This window comes from Rhincodon typus, chromosome 37, assembly GCF_021869965.1.
Source record: "Rhincodon typus isolate 14 chromosome 37, sRhiTyp1.1, whole genome shotgun sequence".
Lineage (NCBI taxonomy): Eukaryota > Metazoa > Chordata > Chondrichthyes > Orectolobiformes > Rhincodontidae > Rhincodon > Rhincodon typus.
The window spans coordinates 7,849,788-7,866,850 of record NC_063368.1 but is presented as its reverse complement, the minus strand read 5'-3'; the positions used below and the strand labels follow the sequence as shown (position 1 = coordinate 7,866,850).

The following is a 17,063-nucleotide window of genomic DNA, read 5'->3' as shown; positions in this document are numbered from 1 at the left end:
GGTAGAAGGCATCTGGAGGGGTACGTGAATAGGCGGGGTTTAAGAGGAATATGGACCAAATGCTGGCAAGTGGGACTAGATTTATTTAGGATATCTGGTCGGCATAGACAAGTTGGACCAAGAAGAGTGTATGCTGTACATCTCTATGACACCAATAGCCCTTGATCATCAGATTGACAAGTAGCCCAAAATCTCCCCTCCCCCCACCACATCCCAAAACCAGTCCAGCTCGTCCCTGCCTCCCTAACCTGTTCTTCCTCCCACCTATCCCCTCCTCCCACCTCAAGCCGCACCTCCATCTCCTACCGACCAACCTCATCCCGCCCCCTTGACCTGTCCGTCCTCCCTGGACTGACCTATCCCCTTCCTAACTCCCTACCTACACCCACCTTTACTGGCTCCATCCCCACCTCTTCAACCTGTTTGTTTCCTCTCCACCCTATCCTCTCCTCTATCCCTCTTCTATCCGCCTCCCACTCTCTCCCTATTTATTTCACAACCCCCTTCCCCTCCCCCTTTTCTGATGAAGGGTCTAGGCCCGAAACGTCGGCCTCTCTGCTCCTATGATGCTGCTTGGCCTGCTGTGTTCATCCAGCCCTGCACCTTGTTAGCCCAGTCATAACCTATATTTCCTAGGTAGAATTACAGATGGTACACAGTAGAAGCCATTCAGCCCATTGTGGCTGTGCTGGCCCTTGGAGTTACCCAGCTAGTTCCTCTTCAACAGTGCAACTATTTGCTCCACTCAAACCCTCATTCCTTACCCTTCGAAAAGTTTTAACCCATATCTTATGGTTCACTTATAACTTATGGTACCACCTCTCTTTAAAAGCTGCAACACTCACCAAGATAACAACTTCCCCCTCCTCCCCAATTATCCACCCACGTGGTTTGGTTCGGGGCGTGCCACTAACCGCCGCGCTCTGACGCTCTGCCAATCAGCATCACCTCATCACGTGAACGGACCAATCAGAAAGCGCCTCCCGAACAGCCGAGCGCGTGATCGCAAGTAGGACCGGCCACCGGCCTCACTTCTCACCAGCCGTTTCTGCTTTTCTAAAATAAAAGACAACCCCCCAACAAAAAAATAAATAAAACGCCCACTGCTCGACGTCATAAGTCGAGACTAAAGCAAAATCAGGCGCAAACGCGATGATTTAAAGCGCATTTCGTCCCGCTTGTCTGTGCGCGGTATGGGGGTCTATTTTGTGATGACGTCGCATGGGCGGAGGGAGCGCAGACGTTAGGGGGCGCGGTGAGGCCGAGGCTATTTAAAGGGCAGCTCCGGGCTCGGCGCTTCATTCCACCGCCCGCAGATGATTGAACGAGGGAAGTGTCTCACTCTTTCTCTGAGTCCGATCCGCCCGGGGTTCGGCATGGCGGCTCAATAGACAGGCAGCAGCGGCAGCGACGCATCAGTGCACTGCACTGGGCAACAACAGCACGCACCAGCTTCAAAAATGGCGTAAGTTACCTTTTTCACGCCCTGGCCCAATCAAAAAAAAACCCAGAAGACCCCGCCTTTTTAGTACACAGGGTCCCACCATTTTACCCCCTTCTGCCTCGTGGTCCGAAGAGGCCTCTGTGGGCGTTGGGGGTTTCAATAAAATCGGTTACGCCTGAACAGTTCGTGACCAAACGCAGTACAATCCGCTTAAAATATAAATGCAGACAACCCTGATCGTGTTTTGTTGGATATTTTCCGTACATTAATCGGAAGGGTCGATTTTTTTTTTTCCCTGGAGGTCAATGGACTCGTAACTCGAAATATGTTCCTTAATCTTTTACGCCCCGGTTTTGAAATACTTCATTTTTGGACCTTTTTGGTGGTGGTCGGCAAAGATGTCTCCAGGCATGTTTTGGGTTGTTCAGTCGATGGGCAAGGCCCTTTCATGTCTGGAATAGTTAACCCCCCCGGCGCTATATTTCTCTCCATTTCCCTCCTCTGATAAATGTTATATCCCCTGGGGCTGGGGTAGATGAGATGTTTAGGTGTTCTCATAACCTGGAGCCTGTGGGTTGTTTGTGACTGGGTGAAGATGGCGGCTCGTCTTCACGCTTAAACGTGGCAGAGTCATGAAGGAGACACCCAGTTGCTCTTGTCCTTCCTCCATCTGTTCCAGGGTGTGGTTTGAAGATCCTAGTTAACTCTTTAATGGGACACCCAGTGCCCCATCGACGTCTTTCTCACCAGGCTTTCAAATTACGCATCTGTCCCTTTCTAAGCTCCCTCCTACAGTTTTCTTTACCATTCAGTAGTAATTTGATGTGTTGGCACTTATAATTCCACACTTGTGACTGCTGGCAATTTGTCCACTGAGTCTCAACCTTTCTTCCTTCCACTCCCCCAATATGTTCTGTACAATCATTTGGGTTGTCTGAAATTGAATTCAAATGTCTTGTGTTGATGTGCAAATGTGAAGTCTTTTGGTGTGCAGTTTTTCTTGAATGCTGCCATGCCAGAGTTAAATGCATGGAAAATGAATGATATTCTGTTTTATTCCCAGGCTCCACAATGGGCTTCTCAGCTTTGCTGTAGTCGACAGCATAGTAACACTCGACTTGAAGACTTTGTTTTTCCTTGAAGAGTATCTCAGTTCAAAAATACAGTCAGATGACTTCAGATTGGCCAGATTCTTTCTCTTCCCTGATGGAGGACTTCATGATGTCCCCGAGTTCGCCGTTTCTGACGGCTGAAGGGGACCCGTGTCTCCTGCACACAGACCTGGCGGAGGCCGGGCCGGTGAAATCGTACCTCAGACCACTCCTGTTTGGTGGCAATGAGGAAAGCGATGTGTCCTCCCTGATCACTCGTGACACGTTACTGGACACCGACGATACTGTGGGTAAGTTAAGAACTATCTATTGTGATGCTTGAGTAGCAGCTGATTGTAGTGGGTGGTTGACTCACTTGTGAATTAGTTGACAAACCAGTATAAGATGATGCACCTTAATTACAAATTAATGCTCTGTAGCAAGTATTAAAAGTTGAAAACATCTCTGAACATCTGTAAGGCTCCACATTCAGCTCTGCTGTTTCAGCACCTGATGAGCAAGACAACCTGTGCTTTGTTATACGTTATCTTGTAATGTGGAGCAGAACTTTTTAGGTAATTTCCTAAAAAACTCAAAGTACTGTGGATGCTGTAAATCAGGGACAAAGACAGAAGTTGCTGGAAAAGCTCAGCAAGTCTGGCAGCATCTGTGAAGAAAAAAAGTTAATTTTTCTGGTCTGGTGACCCTTCCTCAGCAACTTCTGTTTCTTCTTGGGCAACTTCCTGTTTAGTTCGGTTTGTATTGAGACTCTGGGGTCCTGTGGTTTTTGCCATCCTGTGTTCTGTAGTGGACTTTTAAGGAAGTGAATAACGTTGACTTAATCTTCCCCCTCCCCCTGTTTTTACAGAGGATGCGTTCACCGGCTTCGACTGGATGGAGAAGACGGATCTCTTTGACAATTTGTTTATGGGTGAAAATGGCTCTCCCTCCTCAGAGGAGCTGTTGGCTGTCTTGGACAGTTCCTGTGTTCTGGAAGAATTGCCTTTTGATCCTTTGCCAGCTAAACTACAAGTAGCTGACCTTGGCTTGAGTTCTGATCACAGGCCATTTCCAAATTCACCCCCAGGGTCAGATCAGCTGGCACCTAGTACCCCAACCATTACCCCAGAATCTTTAATCTCGACCCCTGATCATTTATTACACTTCCTGGAGAACGAAACTGGAGTTTCAGGTGGTGAGGAATTTACTCAGTCCTGGTCTCTGCAGGACTCCGTCAAAGAGGAGGATGACAGGCTAATGCTGGATTCTGACAGTGGAGTTGGGACTAGTCCCCCACACTCCCCTGCTGAATCTTCTGACAGAAGTATGTCAGAAGGGTCACCACAAACTAGTGGCTTGTCATCAGATGACTCAAGTCCTATTAGGCCAAAACCATATGATCGTCCCAGTACAGAAAATGTAGGCAGTTTGTCAAAAGTAAAAGTCAGCAGTGTGGAGTCAAGAGGTCTGGAGAAAAAGTTGAAGAAGATGGAGCAGAACAAAAGTGCAGCGACACGGTACAGACAAAAGAAGAGAGCAGAGCATGGTGCTATACTTGCAGAATGTAGCTTACTGGAAGAGAAAAATAAAAACTTGCAAGAGAAAGCTGACTCATTAGTGAAAGAAATTCAATATTTAAAAGACTTGATAGAAGAAGTTAGGAAAGCCAAAAGTAGTAGAAGTGCAAAAGGCTTGTAATATAGCATTAGCTATTGTAGATTTGTAAATGTAATTTTTAATAAAATCATTAAATAGAAGTCTTGTTTGTACTTGTCTTATCTTCCCAGGAACAGCATTGGCTGCATTTTTTTTGGAAAATTGAACAATGGGAAATTAGCTGACATGTAGAAAATGGTGGTCTACAATTTTGTGGACCCCACCTCTTCAGCTACATCAATGACTGTATCAGAGCCACTTCGTGCTCCCATGAGTTGCTTGAACAGTTCATCAATTTTACTAACACCTTTCACCCCAACCTTAAGTTCACCTGGACCATCTCTGATGCCTCTCTCTCCTTCCTGGACATCTGTCTCCATCTCTGGTGATCACCTCAAAACTGATAGCTGTTTCAAGCCCACCGATTCCCACCTTCCTGCAAGAATGTGATCCCCCACTCCCAATTCCTCTGCCCTCGTTGTGTCTGTTCCCAAGATGGGGCATTCCACTTCCGAACATCCCAGATGCCTTCTTATTTCAAGGACTGCTATTTCCTCTCTTCAGTGGTCAAAAATGCTCTTGACTGTATCTCTTATGTTTCCCGCACCTCTGTCCTCACATCCCCACCCTGCAACAAAAACACAGAATCCCCCTTGTTCTCATGTATCACCCCATTAACCTTCAGATTCAACGCACCATTCTCTGCCACCTGCAATCTGATCCCGCAACCAAGGGTATATTTCCCTCCACCCTTATCTGCCTTCCATAGGGAGCACTCTGACTCTTGTCCACTCCACACTGCCCACAAGTCCCAGCACCTTTCCCTACAACCGTGGGAAGCGCTACACCTCACCCCTATTCCAGGACCCAAAAAATATTTCCTTGTCAGACCAATGTTCACCTGCTGATCTGCTAATGTGGTCTATTGTATCTGCTGTTGCCAATGCGACCTGCTGTATATCGGTGAGACTGAGCAGAGGCTCGGAGACCAATCTGACAAACGACAACATCTTCCAGTCGCGAACCACTTCAACTCCATTCTTTCCCCCCCCCGCAACCACTTCCTGGACGACATGACTATTCTGGGCCTCCTCCAGTGTCACAACGATGCGACCTGGGAAACTGGAGGAGTAGCACCTTGTATTCTGCCTTGGGTGCCTACAACATAATGGTCTCAATGTGGACTTTACTAGCTTCAAAATCTCCCCACCCCAAGACCAGCACCCTCCCTCATATTCGCCTCCTGGGCTACCTTATTTCCCACCCCACTGACCAACCCCCACTTCCTACCTACTGTCACCTTTAGATTCATGCCCGCCTCCTTGATTTGTTTGTCTGTCTGTCTTCCTTCCCACCTATCTGCCCCTCCCTCCTCATTGACCAACTCCAACCCAAATTGCTACCTACACTCACCTTTACTAACTTCATCCCTGCCTACTTGACCTGTCCATCATCTGTCTCACCTATCTGGCCCAATATCCACCATCTATCACTGCCCCCCCCCCCCCTCCTCTATTTCAGAGCCCCCCTTCCCCATCCCCATTTCTGAAGATGGTTCCAGATCCGAAACAAGAGCTTGCCTGGTCTGCTGTCTTCCTCCAGCTCCACACCTTGATGTCTCAGACTCCAGCATTGGCATTTCCTACTATCTAATCCACTGCTGTCCAGTTTGGTTGCTCAAAGGGATGAGCCAAAGTTAGCAGGACCTATTGTCTTGTATACGTCATGTTCATCTTGCTTTCACGTGCCATAGGAGGGTCTAAAGGCAGACACCAAGCCGTGGGCGATCTTGTGAAGCCATGAAGTTGGGCATCATGCTGGCACAGTAGTATTTAGGGCTATATGAACACTCAAACGCAGGTCCATAAGGCAACCTTTAGAGGGAAAAGTAGAACCCTGGATGTCTAGAACAATTCAGGACTGGATAAAGAAGAGTAGAGCTTTCGGCAAGTCCAAAGAGGGCAATTAAGCTGCAATCCTAGAGGAAGTGCACGAGCGAACTTAAGAAAGCAATTAGAAGAGCAAAATGGGGCATGAGGAAAGGACTTCAGAACAGGATTTGGGAGCATCCTAAGGTATTTTATAAATACATTGAAGGGAAGAAGTTAACCAGGCAAAAAGTAGGGCCCATTAGAGACAAAGAGGGCAATCTGTGTGTGAAGCCACAAGATGTTGGAAGGGTGTTGAATGAATACTTCTCTCTTCATGCTGGAAAAGGAGAACATAAGTATAGAATTCAGGAAAAGGGACTGTGAGGAACTTGCACAATTTGACATAGGAAATGGGGAGGTGTTGGAGGATCTGTCAGACTTAAAAAGACAAATCCCCTGACCTGGATGAATTGCATCCCAGCTGCTGTGGGAGGTGAGGCAGGAAATTTCAGGGGCTCTGACACAAATTTTTAATTCCTGTCTGGTCACAGGGAATGTGTCGAGGGGTGGTAGAGATAAATCGGGAAATGATAGACCATTCAGTCTTACATCAGTGGTAGGGAAACTATCGGATAAAATTCTGAAGGAGTGAATTAATACTGACTTGGAAAGCCATGGCTTAATATGGATAGTCAGCATGGCTTTGTCAGAGGGAGGTCATGCCTAACAAATTTGTTTGAATTTTTCAAAAACGTGATAGAAGTGAGTGGAGGTCGGTGTCCAGTGGTGGACCATGAGGATCAGTATTGGGACATACAGAGAGTGGTGGGTGTGTGAAATGCGCTGCCAGCAGTGGTAGTGGAGTCAGATACTTTAGATACTTTTAAGCGACTCTTGGATAGGCACATGGAGGATAGTAAAATGTAGGGTATGCAGGGTAGATTCATCTTAGTTGGATAATAGGTCGGCACAACATCATGAGCCGAAGGGCCTATACTGTGCTGTACTGTTCTATGTTCTATTTATTATTTGTTATATACGTAAATGTTATAGATGAAAATGTGGGGGTAGGGTTGGGGAATATTAAGCAAATATGCAGATAGCACTAAGATTGGTAGAGTGCCTATTAGTGAAGAAGATGGTTGTTGATTACTTGAAGATAGGTTGATCAGATAGGCAGACCAGTGCCAGATGTTTTAACATTCAGAGGCAACAGGCATCACAACTGATTGAGTCCCATTTGACAGCATTTGGCCCATATCTCTCTAAATGCTTCCCATTCACATACCCATTCAGATGCCTTTTAAATGTCATAATTGTACCAGCCTTCACCCTTCCTCTGGCAGCTTATTCCATACATGCACCACCCTCTACATGAAAAAGTTACCCCTCAGGTTCTTTTTAAATCCTTCCCCTCTTACCTCAAACCTAAGTCCTCTAGTTTTGAACTCCCCCTACCCTAGGAAAAAGACCTTGGCTATACATCCTATCCACGTCCCTCATGATTTTATAAACCTCTATAAGGTCATCCCTCAGCCTCTGATACTCCAACGAAAAAAGCCCCAGTCTTTTCAGCCTCTCCCTATAACTCAAACCCTCCAGTCCCTGGCAACATCCTTGTAAGTCTTTTTTGCACCCTCTCAAGTTTAACAACATCCTTCCTATAGAAGGGTGACCAGAAATGTCTGTAGTACTCCATAAGTGGCCTCACCAATGTCCTGTACAGCCACAATATGACATCCCAACTCCTTTGCTCAATGTCGTGACAAATGAAGGCAAATATGCCAAATGCCTTCTTCACCACCCTGTCTATGTGCGACTCCATTTTCAAGGAACTATGCACCTACACCACTAGGTCCCTTTGCTTGGCGACACTCTGCTTTGGTTTGTCTTACCAAAATGGAACACCTCACATTTATCTAAATTAAACTCCATCTGCCACTCCTTGGCCCATCATCAAGGTCTCATTGTACTCTGAGATAATCTTCTCTGTCCACTAAACCACCAATTTTAGCGTCACCTGCAAACTTACGAATCATATCTCATATATTCATGTCCAAGTCATAGAGTTGTACAACACGGAAACAGACCCTTCTGTCTAACTCATCCACGCTAACCAGATATTCTAAATTAATCTAGTCACATTTTCCAGCATTTGGCCCATATCCCACTAAACTCTTCCTATTCATGTACCCAACCAGGTGCCTTTTAAATGTTGTAATTGTACCAGCCTTCAGCACTTCCTCTGGCAGCTCATTCCATACACAGACCACCCTCTGCATGAAAATGTTGCTCCTTAGGTCCCTTTTAAACATTTTCACTCTTACCTTAAACCATTTATATAAATGACAAAAAGCAGTGGACCCAGCACTGATCCTTGCGGCACACCACTAGTCACAAACCTCCAGTCTGAAAAACAACCCTCCACCACCACCCTATTTTTCCTACCTTCAAGCCAATTATTTTATCTGACTGACTAGCTTCACCTGGATCCCATGTGATATAACCTTGCTAACCAGTCTACTGTGTAGAACCTTGTCAAACACTTTGCTGATGTCAATATCGACAACATCTATTGCTTCACATTTATCAATCTTCTTAGTCACCACTTCAAAAAATTCAATCAAGTTAGTGAGACACGATTTCCCATGCACAAAGCCAAGCTGACTATCCATAATCAATCCTGTCCCTCAGAATCCCTTCCAACCACTGACATCAGTCTCACCGTTCTATAGTTCTCTGGCTTTTCCTTACAGCCTTTCTAAAATCATGGCACCACATTAGCCAACTACCAGTCTTCTGGCACCTCATCCATGCCTGTTGATAATATAAATATCTCAGTAAGCGGCCCAGCAATCTCTTCCCTAGCTTTCCACAGGTCCTGGGGATTAATCTATCTTTAAGCATTTTAAGACCTCCAGCACCACCTCTTCTGTAATATGAACTCTTTTCAAGACACCACTATTTATTTCCCCAAGTCCCCTAGCTTTTATGCCTTTTTCCACAGTAAACACCAACACGCAATATTCATTTAGTATCTCACCCATCTCTTGTGGTTCCACGCATAGACGACCATGTTGATCTTTAAGGGGCCCTATTCTCTCCCTAGTTACTTTTTTGTCTTTAATGTATTTGTAGAACCTCTTTGGATCCTCCTTAACTCTATTTGCTAAAGCTATCTCATATCCCCTTTTTGCCATCCTCATTTCCCTTTTGAGTATACTCCTACTGCCCTTATGCTCTTCTAGAGATTCACTTTTCTTAAGATAAAACAAAAGGTGCTGGTGATGCTGTAAGTTTGAAATAAAAACAGTAAGTGTAAGAAATACGCAACACTTCCGGTGTGTAGCGAGAGAAATGGAGTTAAGGTTTGAAACTATTGTGATACTTCCCAAACTACTGAGTATTTCCACAACTGTTTTCATGACAAATCTCCCCTTGCTTGTTGGTTTTTTTCATCTCTTCAGCTATTTCTGTTTGATGGTTTGGATGAATTCAAAGACAATTTTGATTTTTCTGACAATCGGAGAAATACAGAACCTCAGGTCGTATGCATTGATCCTGAATGCTGGTGTCTGATATTCTGTACAGTTTAATTCAGCAAAAGCTGCTCCCAGGATGTTCAGTGCTAGTGACTAGCTATCCCATTGCATTACATTTATTCGAAAAGGCTGAGATCAGCATCCAGGCTGAAATCCTGGGATTTGTTGCTGAGGAGTGGAGGAATATTTCCACAAGATTTTTGGAGATCAGACAGTGGCAGCAGCTGTTTTCAGACACATGAGATACTGTACACCCTGAGCTACAACCGTGCGCACTGGCAGATCCACGGTCTGTCACTGAGTCCCTTCTTCACATAAGGAGACAGGAAACAGCTTGGATCTGCTCACGGTACTCCAAGTGGGGTCTAACAAGTGTTGTATATATCTGCAGTGTAACCTTTGCGTTCCTGTATTCCCATCCTTTAGGTATAAAAGCCAGCATTCCATTAGGTTTCTTGATTATTTTTTGCACCTGTTTGTGATATTTTAAAGGTCTCTGCCCCTGAACCCCGACATCTCTATGATCATCCACTATATGTAACTTTATACCATTAAGAAAGTACTCTGATCTATCCTTTGGGTGGGAACAGGGAAATTTCTTAAATCTAGGAAATTATAGAACAGACCATTTCGGAACTAATTCTTTAAAATTGCTCCCAATAATCCACAGTAAATGAGGAAAACTGCTGCTTTTATTCTGAGCCTCGAGTGCCCCCTTTGTACATTTGTATTCAATACACAGACACACAATGGACAACCAGGAGGAATTTCCAGTAAAACTGTCAGCGCTTACAGCAATGTTCCCAATAATCCACAGACCCCAGATCCACAAGGAGTAGGAAACCCTGGGTAATGCCTTTGAAATGTACAGAAGCCAGGCTTGTAGTAAATGCAGAGCCTGTTCAGTGGAGCTTAAGGAGGGAGACACCTCTCCTCAATTTAAACCAGGAGAACAGGACATTTCAATTTTGTAATGGGGCAGAATAAACTATTTGCGTAACATAGGTGACTTGCTCCTATAGTGAGACGCAGATAGCTGCCACAAGGGTTTCAATAAGCCCACATTTCATCTGATCTGTCTGCATCCTCATCATCTCTGGGTTATGGGCAGCAAGTGGGGATAAGGGGTTCTTTTTCAGGTTGGCGCACTGTAACCAGTGGGGTTCCACAGGGATCAGTGCTGGGACCACAACTGTTTACAATATATATTAATAACGATAATTAACTGGAGGGAAGTAAAAGTACTGGGGCCAAATTTGCGGAAAACATGCAAATTGCTGGATAACAAGGTGTCGAGCTGGATGAACACAGCAGGCCAAGCAGCATCATAGGAGCAGGAAGGCTGATGTTTCGGGCCTAGATCCTTCATCAGAAAGTTGCTGGATAGGCAGGTTGTGAGAGGAATACAGAGAGTTCAACAGAGCTATTGATAAGTGATGGAAGTATGCAAAACGTTTGCAAATATGGGAAGCTCTTTTTATTCATTTGTGTGGAGAGGGCGTCACTGGCTGTCTAGCATTTATTGCCCATTCTGAGAAGTTAGTGCTGAGCTGTTTTCTTGAACTGCTGCAGTCATTGTGCTGTAGGTAGTTCCACAATGCTCTTAGGGAAGGAATTCCAGGATTTTGACCCTCGCCCTCAAGGGAGTGCAGTGAAGGTTTACCAGGCTGATTCCGGGGATAGCGTGTTTGACGTATGAGGAGAGATTGACTAGGTTGGGATTATTTTCGCTAGAGTTCAGATGAATGAGAGGGGATTTCATAGAGACTTATAAAATTCTAACAGGACTGGACAAGGTAGATGCAGGGAGGATGTTCCCGATGGTGGATGTGTCCAGAACCAGGGGTCACAGTATGAGGATTCGGGGTAGATCATTTAGGGCAGAGATGAGGAGACATTTCTTCACCCAAAGAGTGGTGAGCCTGTGGATTTCATTCCCACAGAAAGTAGTTGATGCCAAAACATTGAATGTATTCAAGAGGTGACTAGATATAGCACTTGGGGCGAATGGGATCAAAAGTTATGGGGAGAAAGCAGGATTAGGCTATTGAGTTGAACAATCAGCCATGATCGTGAAGAATGGCGGAGCAGGCTTGAAGGGCTCAATGGATTGTCTTATGTGCAAGGTTAAACTGTTGGAATTCTACTGACTGGAGTTTAGAACAGTGAGAGATGATCTCATTGAAACATACAGGGCTCTTAAGGGTCTTGACAAGGTAAATGCTGAGAGGATATTTCCCCTCATGGGAGAATCTAGAACCAGAGGGCATAGTCTCAGAATTAAGGAGTGCCAATTTAAGAATAAATATTAATTAATAAATCTTAATTTAATACTAATTCTTAACAATCATTTATATGAAAGTTTTCAAACAAATAAATTATTGAGCAAAGATCTTGACTGTACTCGAATTCCATATCTTGAACCTGTAAGGAGAAAGAAGGACAATATGTTCAAAATAAAGTTGAAAATGCAAATCTCACTCATGAGCATTCACAATAAGTTTTCAACTTCAATATTCAACATAAACGTATCACCAATAATCTCAATTGAATCATAGAATCCTTACAGTGTGGAAACAGGCCCTTTGGCCCAGCAAGTCCACACTGACCCTCAGTGTATCCCGCCCAGACCCATTCCCTATAATCTACCTTGCTGTTATTAGGCTGATAAATATAGAACATAGAACTGTACAGCAGTACAGGCCCTTTGGCCCACGATGTTGTGCCGAACCTTTACTCTAAACCTAAGGTCTATCTTACCTCCATCCCTACCCTATACTATCATCCATATGCCTATCTAATAGACACTTAAATGCCCCTAATGAGGCCGACTCCACTACACTCTCCGGCAATGCATTCCACGCCCCTACCACTCTCTGAGTAAAGAACCTACCTCTGACATCTCCCCTATATCTACCTCCACTCACTTTAAAACTATGCCCCCTCATAATAGCTACCTCCACCCTAGGAAAAAGTCTCTGGCTGTCCACTCTATCTATACCTCTGATCATTTTGTACACCTCTATCAAGTCACCTCTCATCCTTTGTTGTTCTAAAGAGAAAAGCCCTAGCTCTCTCAACCTTTCCTCGTAAGACCTTCCTCCATTCCAGGCAACATCCTGGTAAATCTCCTCTGTATCTTTTCCAATGCTTCCATATCTTTCCTGTAATGAGGTGACCATAACTGGACACAATACTCCAGATGTGGCCAAACCAGGGTTTTGTATAGCTGGAGCATAACTTCATGGCTTTTGAACTCAATCCCTCTATTGATGAAAGCTAACACACCATACGTTTTCTTAACAACTCTATCCACCTGGGTGGCAGCTTTCAGGGAACTGTGAACATGAACCCCAAGATCCCTCTGCCTGTCCACACTACCAAGAATCTTTTCGTTAACCCTGTATTCTGCTTTCAAATTTGTCCTTCCAAAATAAATCACCTCACACTTTTCAGGGTTAAACTCCATCTGCCACTTCTCAGCCCAGCTCTGCATCCTATCAATGTCCCTTTGTAACCTAGAACAGCCCTCCGCACTATCCACAAATAGAAGAGGACCAGAACAGATCCTTGTGGCACACCACTCATAACTGAGCACTATGTTGAATATTTTCCGTCCACTGTCCTTTGTCTTCTAAGGGTCAGCCAATTCTGAATCCAATCTGCCACATTTCCCCCTATCCCATGCCTCCTTACTTTCTGCATGAGCCTACCATGGGGAACCTTATCAAACACCTTACTTAAATCTGTGTATACCACATCCACAGCTCTACCTTTATCCACGTGTTTGGTCTCGTCTTCAAAGAATTCACTAAGGTTTGTGAGGCATGATCTACCCCTCCCAAATCCATGCTGACTATCACGAATCAAACTGTGCCTATCCAAGTGGTCATAAATCATAATCTCAGGGCCCTTTCCAATAATTCGCCCACCACTGAAGTAAGACTAACTGACCTGTAATTTCCGGGGTTATCCCTATTCCCTTTTCTGAACAAGGGAATGATGTTTGCCACTCTCCAATCTTCCGGCACTATACCCGAGGACAGTGAGGACGAAAAGATCATCACCAAAGGCCCTGCAATTTTTTCCCTCACTTCCCATAGAATCCTTGGATAAATCCCATCAGGCCTGGGGGACTTATCTATCTTCAAGTTCCTCAGAATTCCTAGTACATCTCCCTTACTAACATCCACCTCCTCTTGCCTACCAGCCTGTTTCACACTGTCCTCCCCTACAACTAGGTCCCTCTCAGTTGTGAATACCGAAGAAAAGTATTCATTAAGGACCTCTCCTATCTCTTTAGGCTCCGTACACAAATTCCCTTTACAATCCTTAATCGGCCCTACCCTTTCTCTGGTCATTCTCTTATTCCTCACGTACGCGTAAAAAGCCTTGGGGTTTTCCTTGATCCTATCTGCCAAGGTTTTCTCATGTCCCCTTATAGCTCTCCTCAGCCCTTTCTTCAGGTCCTTCCTGGCTAACTTGTATCCCTGTAGAGCCTTTTCCGATCCTTATTTCCTAAACCTTATATAAGCATCCTTCTTCCTCTTAACTAGTCGTTCGACTTCTCTTGAGAACCAAGGGTACCTCACTCGACCGCATCTTCCCTGCCTGCTAGGGACAAACATATCGAGCATCTGTTCCCATTTTATGTTAACCAGTTCGTGCCTAACAGAATTATAATTACCCCTCCCCCAATTAGAAACCTTACCCTGCTGTTTGTACCTATTCTTTATCATGACTATTATAAAAGTAACAAGTTATGATTGCTACCGCCAAAATGTTCTCCTATCAACAGATCTAACACTTGGCCCGGTTCATTGCCAAGCACCAAATCCAAAGTGGCCTCTCCTCGTGTTGATCTATCTACACACTGTGTCAGGAACCCTTCCTGAACACACTGGACAAAATCCACTCCATCTAAACTATTACGACTAAAAAGTTTCCAATCAATATTTGGAAAGTTGAAGTCACCAATGACTACAACCCCGTGACTTCTGCACCTTTCCAGTATCTGCCTCCCAATCCGCTCCTCCACTTCTCTGCAACCATTAGGGGGTCTGTAAAAAATCCCCCAACAAAGTGACTGACCATTTCTTGTTCTGGACCTCAACCCAGACTGACTCTGTAGACATATCATTCTCGAACTGCCTTTCAATAGCTGCTATACTAGCCCTGACTAGCAATGCCACTCCCCCACCTCTTTTACCACCCTGCCTATTTCTTTAAAAGCATCTAAATCCCGCAACTTCTAACAACCATTTCTGCCCCTGAGTTACCCAAGTTTCTGTAATGGCCACAACATCGTAGTTCCAAGTACTGACCCATGCTCTAAGTTCATCCGCCTTATTTCTGATACTTCTAGCATTGAAGTATACACACCTCAAACCATCTCTGTGTCTGCAATTACGCTCCATTGACCGCATTTCTTTATTAACAACTTCACTCCCTATTGTGTCTGTTGGAAGGCTGAATACCTCATCCTCTGAATTACAAATCCGGTTTGCATCCACTTCCATCTCCTATACCTGTTAGGAAAGTGGAGAAATGTGTTAGAAATAAGATCTGACCCTCATTGATGATATAATCTTAGAATGAGACAGGAGGCACACACACACACACACACACACTCGAGCATGCGCACACACCCACATACATACACACATGCGTACACACGCGCACACATGCAAGCGCATATGAAGTCTCTCTCACACACGCACATTTTGAAATTGGGATTAATATTGAACAAAGCAATATGACACTCACAATCCCTGTCTTATATTCATACAATCTCACATGCACTCATACAGATGCACTCTCTCTCACACACTAAGATCATTTATCTACATCTTCTGCTACATTGCAAGATGGAAGTTGTCTGATTACCTCATCATTTTCGTCCATGTCCATCTCCTGTACATGTTAGGAAAGTGGAGGAATGTGTTATAAATAAGATCCAAGTCTCAAATCATCCCAGTACAACACAGGCACACACCAACTACCCATATATTCACACCTTTATAAAAACATAGACAGACACACACACACACATATACCCATAAACAAACAATTCCTGATTCAGTATGTGGATGTACCTACTAGAGAAGGAGCTAAACTTGACCTTCTCTTGGGAAATAAGGCAGAGCAAGTGCCTGAGGTGTCAGTGGAGTGGGGGGGGGGGTGCACTTTGGGGCCAGTGACCATAATTCTATTAGTTTTAAAATAGTGATGAAAAAGGATAGACCTGATCTAAAAGTTAAAGTTCTAAATTGGAGGAAGGCAAATATTGACAAGTATTGGGTAAGAAATTTCAAAAGTTGATTTGGTGTGGATGTTCGCAGGTAAAGGTGTGGCTGGAAAGTGGGAAGCATTCAAAAACGAGATAATGAGAGTCCAGAGACAGTATGTTCCTGTTAGGGTGAAGGGCAAAGCTGGTAGGTGTAGGGAATGCTGGATGACTACAGAAGTTGAGGTTTTGGTAAAGAAAAGGAAGGAAGCATATGTCAGGTATAGACAGCAGGGATCAAGTGAATCGCTAAAAGAGTATAAAGGCAATACAACTATACTTAAGAGGGAAATCAGGAGGGCAAAAAGGGGGCATGAGATAGCTTTGGCAAATAGGGTTAAGGGAAATCCAAAGGAATTCTACAAATACATTAATGATAAAAGGGTAACTAGGCAGAGAATAGGACCCCTTAAAGATCCACAGGAGATGGGGAAGATACTAAATGAGTATTTTGCATCAATGTTTACTGTGGAGAAGGAATACGGAAACTAGAGAACGTGGAGAAATAAATTGTGATATCTTGAAGAATGTTCATATTTCAGAGGAGGAGGTGCTGGACGTCTTAAAATTCATAAAGGTTGGTAAATCCTGGGATCTGATCAGGTGTACCCTAGAACTCTGTGGGAAGCTAGCGAAGTGATTGCTGGGACCCCTGCTGAGATATTTGTATCATCGATAGCCACAGGTGAGGTGCCGGAAGACAGGAGCTTGGCTAACGTGGTACCACTATTTGAGAAAGGTGGTAAGGAAAAGCCAGGAAACTATAGACCGTTGAGCCTGACATCAGTGGTGGGCAACTTGTTGGTTAGAACCTGAGGGACAGGATTTACAAGTGTTTGGAAAGGCAAGGACTGATTAGGGATAGTCAGCATGGCTTTATGTGTGGGAAATCATGTCTCACTAACTTAACTGAGTTTTTTGAAGAATTGACAAAGAGGATTGATGACGGCAAGGCAATGGATGTGATGTATATGGACTTCAGTAAGGCATACAACAAGGTTCCACATGGTAGACTGGTTAACAAGGTTAGATCACATGGAATACAGGGAGAACTGGCCATTTGGAAACAGAACTGTCTTGAAGGTAGAAGACAGAGGGTGGTGGTGGAGGAACATTTTTCAGATTGGAGGCCTTTGACCAGTGGTGTGTCACAAGGATCCATGCTGGATCCAC

General features: G+C 44.5%; 1 protein-coding gene across 1 annotated transcript; it reads left to right on the top strand.

Annotated features, from left to right (window-relative positions):
* Positions 1-1,288: 1,288 nt before the first annotated feature.
* atf4a (activating transcription factor 4a) lies at positions 1,289-4,292 on the top strand. Its single transcript, XM_020519511.2, has 3 exons — positions 1,289-1,465; positions 2,508-2,846; positions 3,404-4,292. The coding sequence occupies exons 2-3, from the start codon at positions 2,615-2,617 to the stop codon at positions 4,231-4,233; spliced, it is 1,062 nt and encodes a 353-aa protein (XP_020375100.2). The 5' UTR covers positions 1,289-1,465; positions 2,508-2,614; the 3' UTR covers positions 4,234-4,292.
* The last annotated feature ends 12,771 nt before the right edge of the window (positions 4,293-17,063 follow it).

Excerpts from the sequence above, each read along its gene's own strand:
- atf4a (XM_020519511.2), top strand. The coding sequence starts at position 2,615 with ATGACTTCAGATTGGCCAGATTCTTTCTCTTCCCTGATGGAGGACTTC. Across the intron at positions 2,847-3,403 it reads GGACACCGACGATACTGTGG|AGGATGCGTTCACCGGCTTC; the intron begins GTAAGTTAAGAA and ends CTGTTTTTACAG.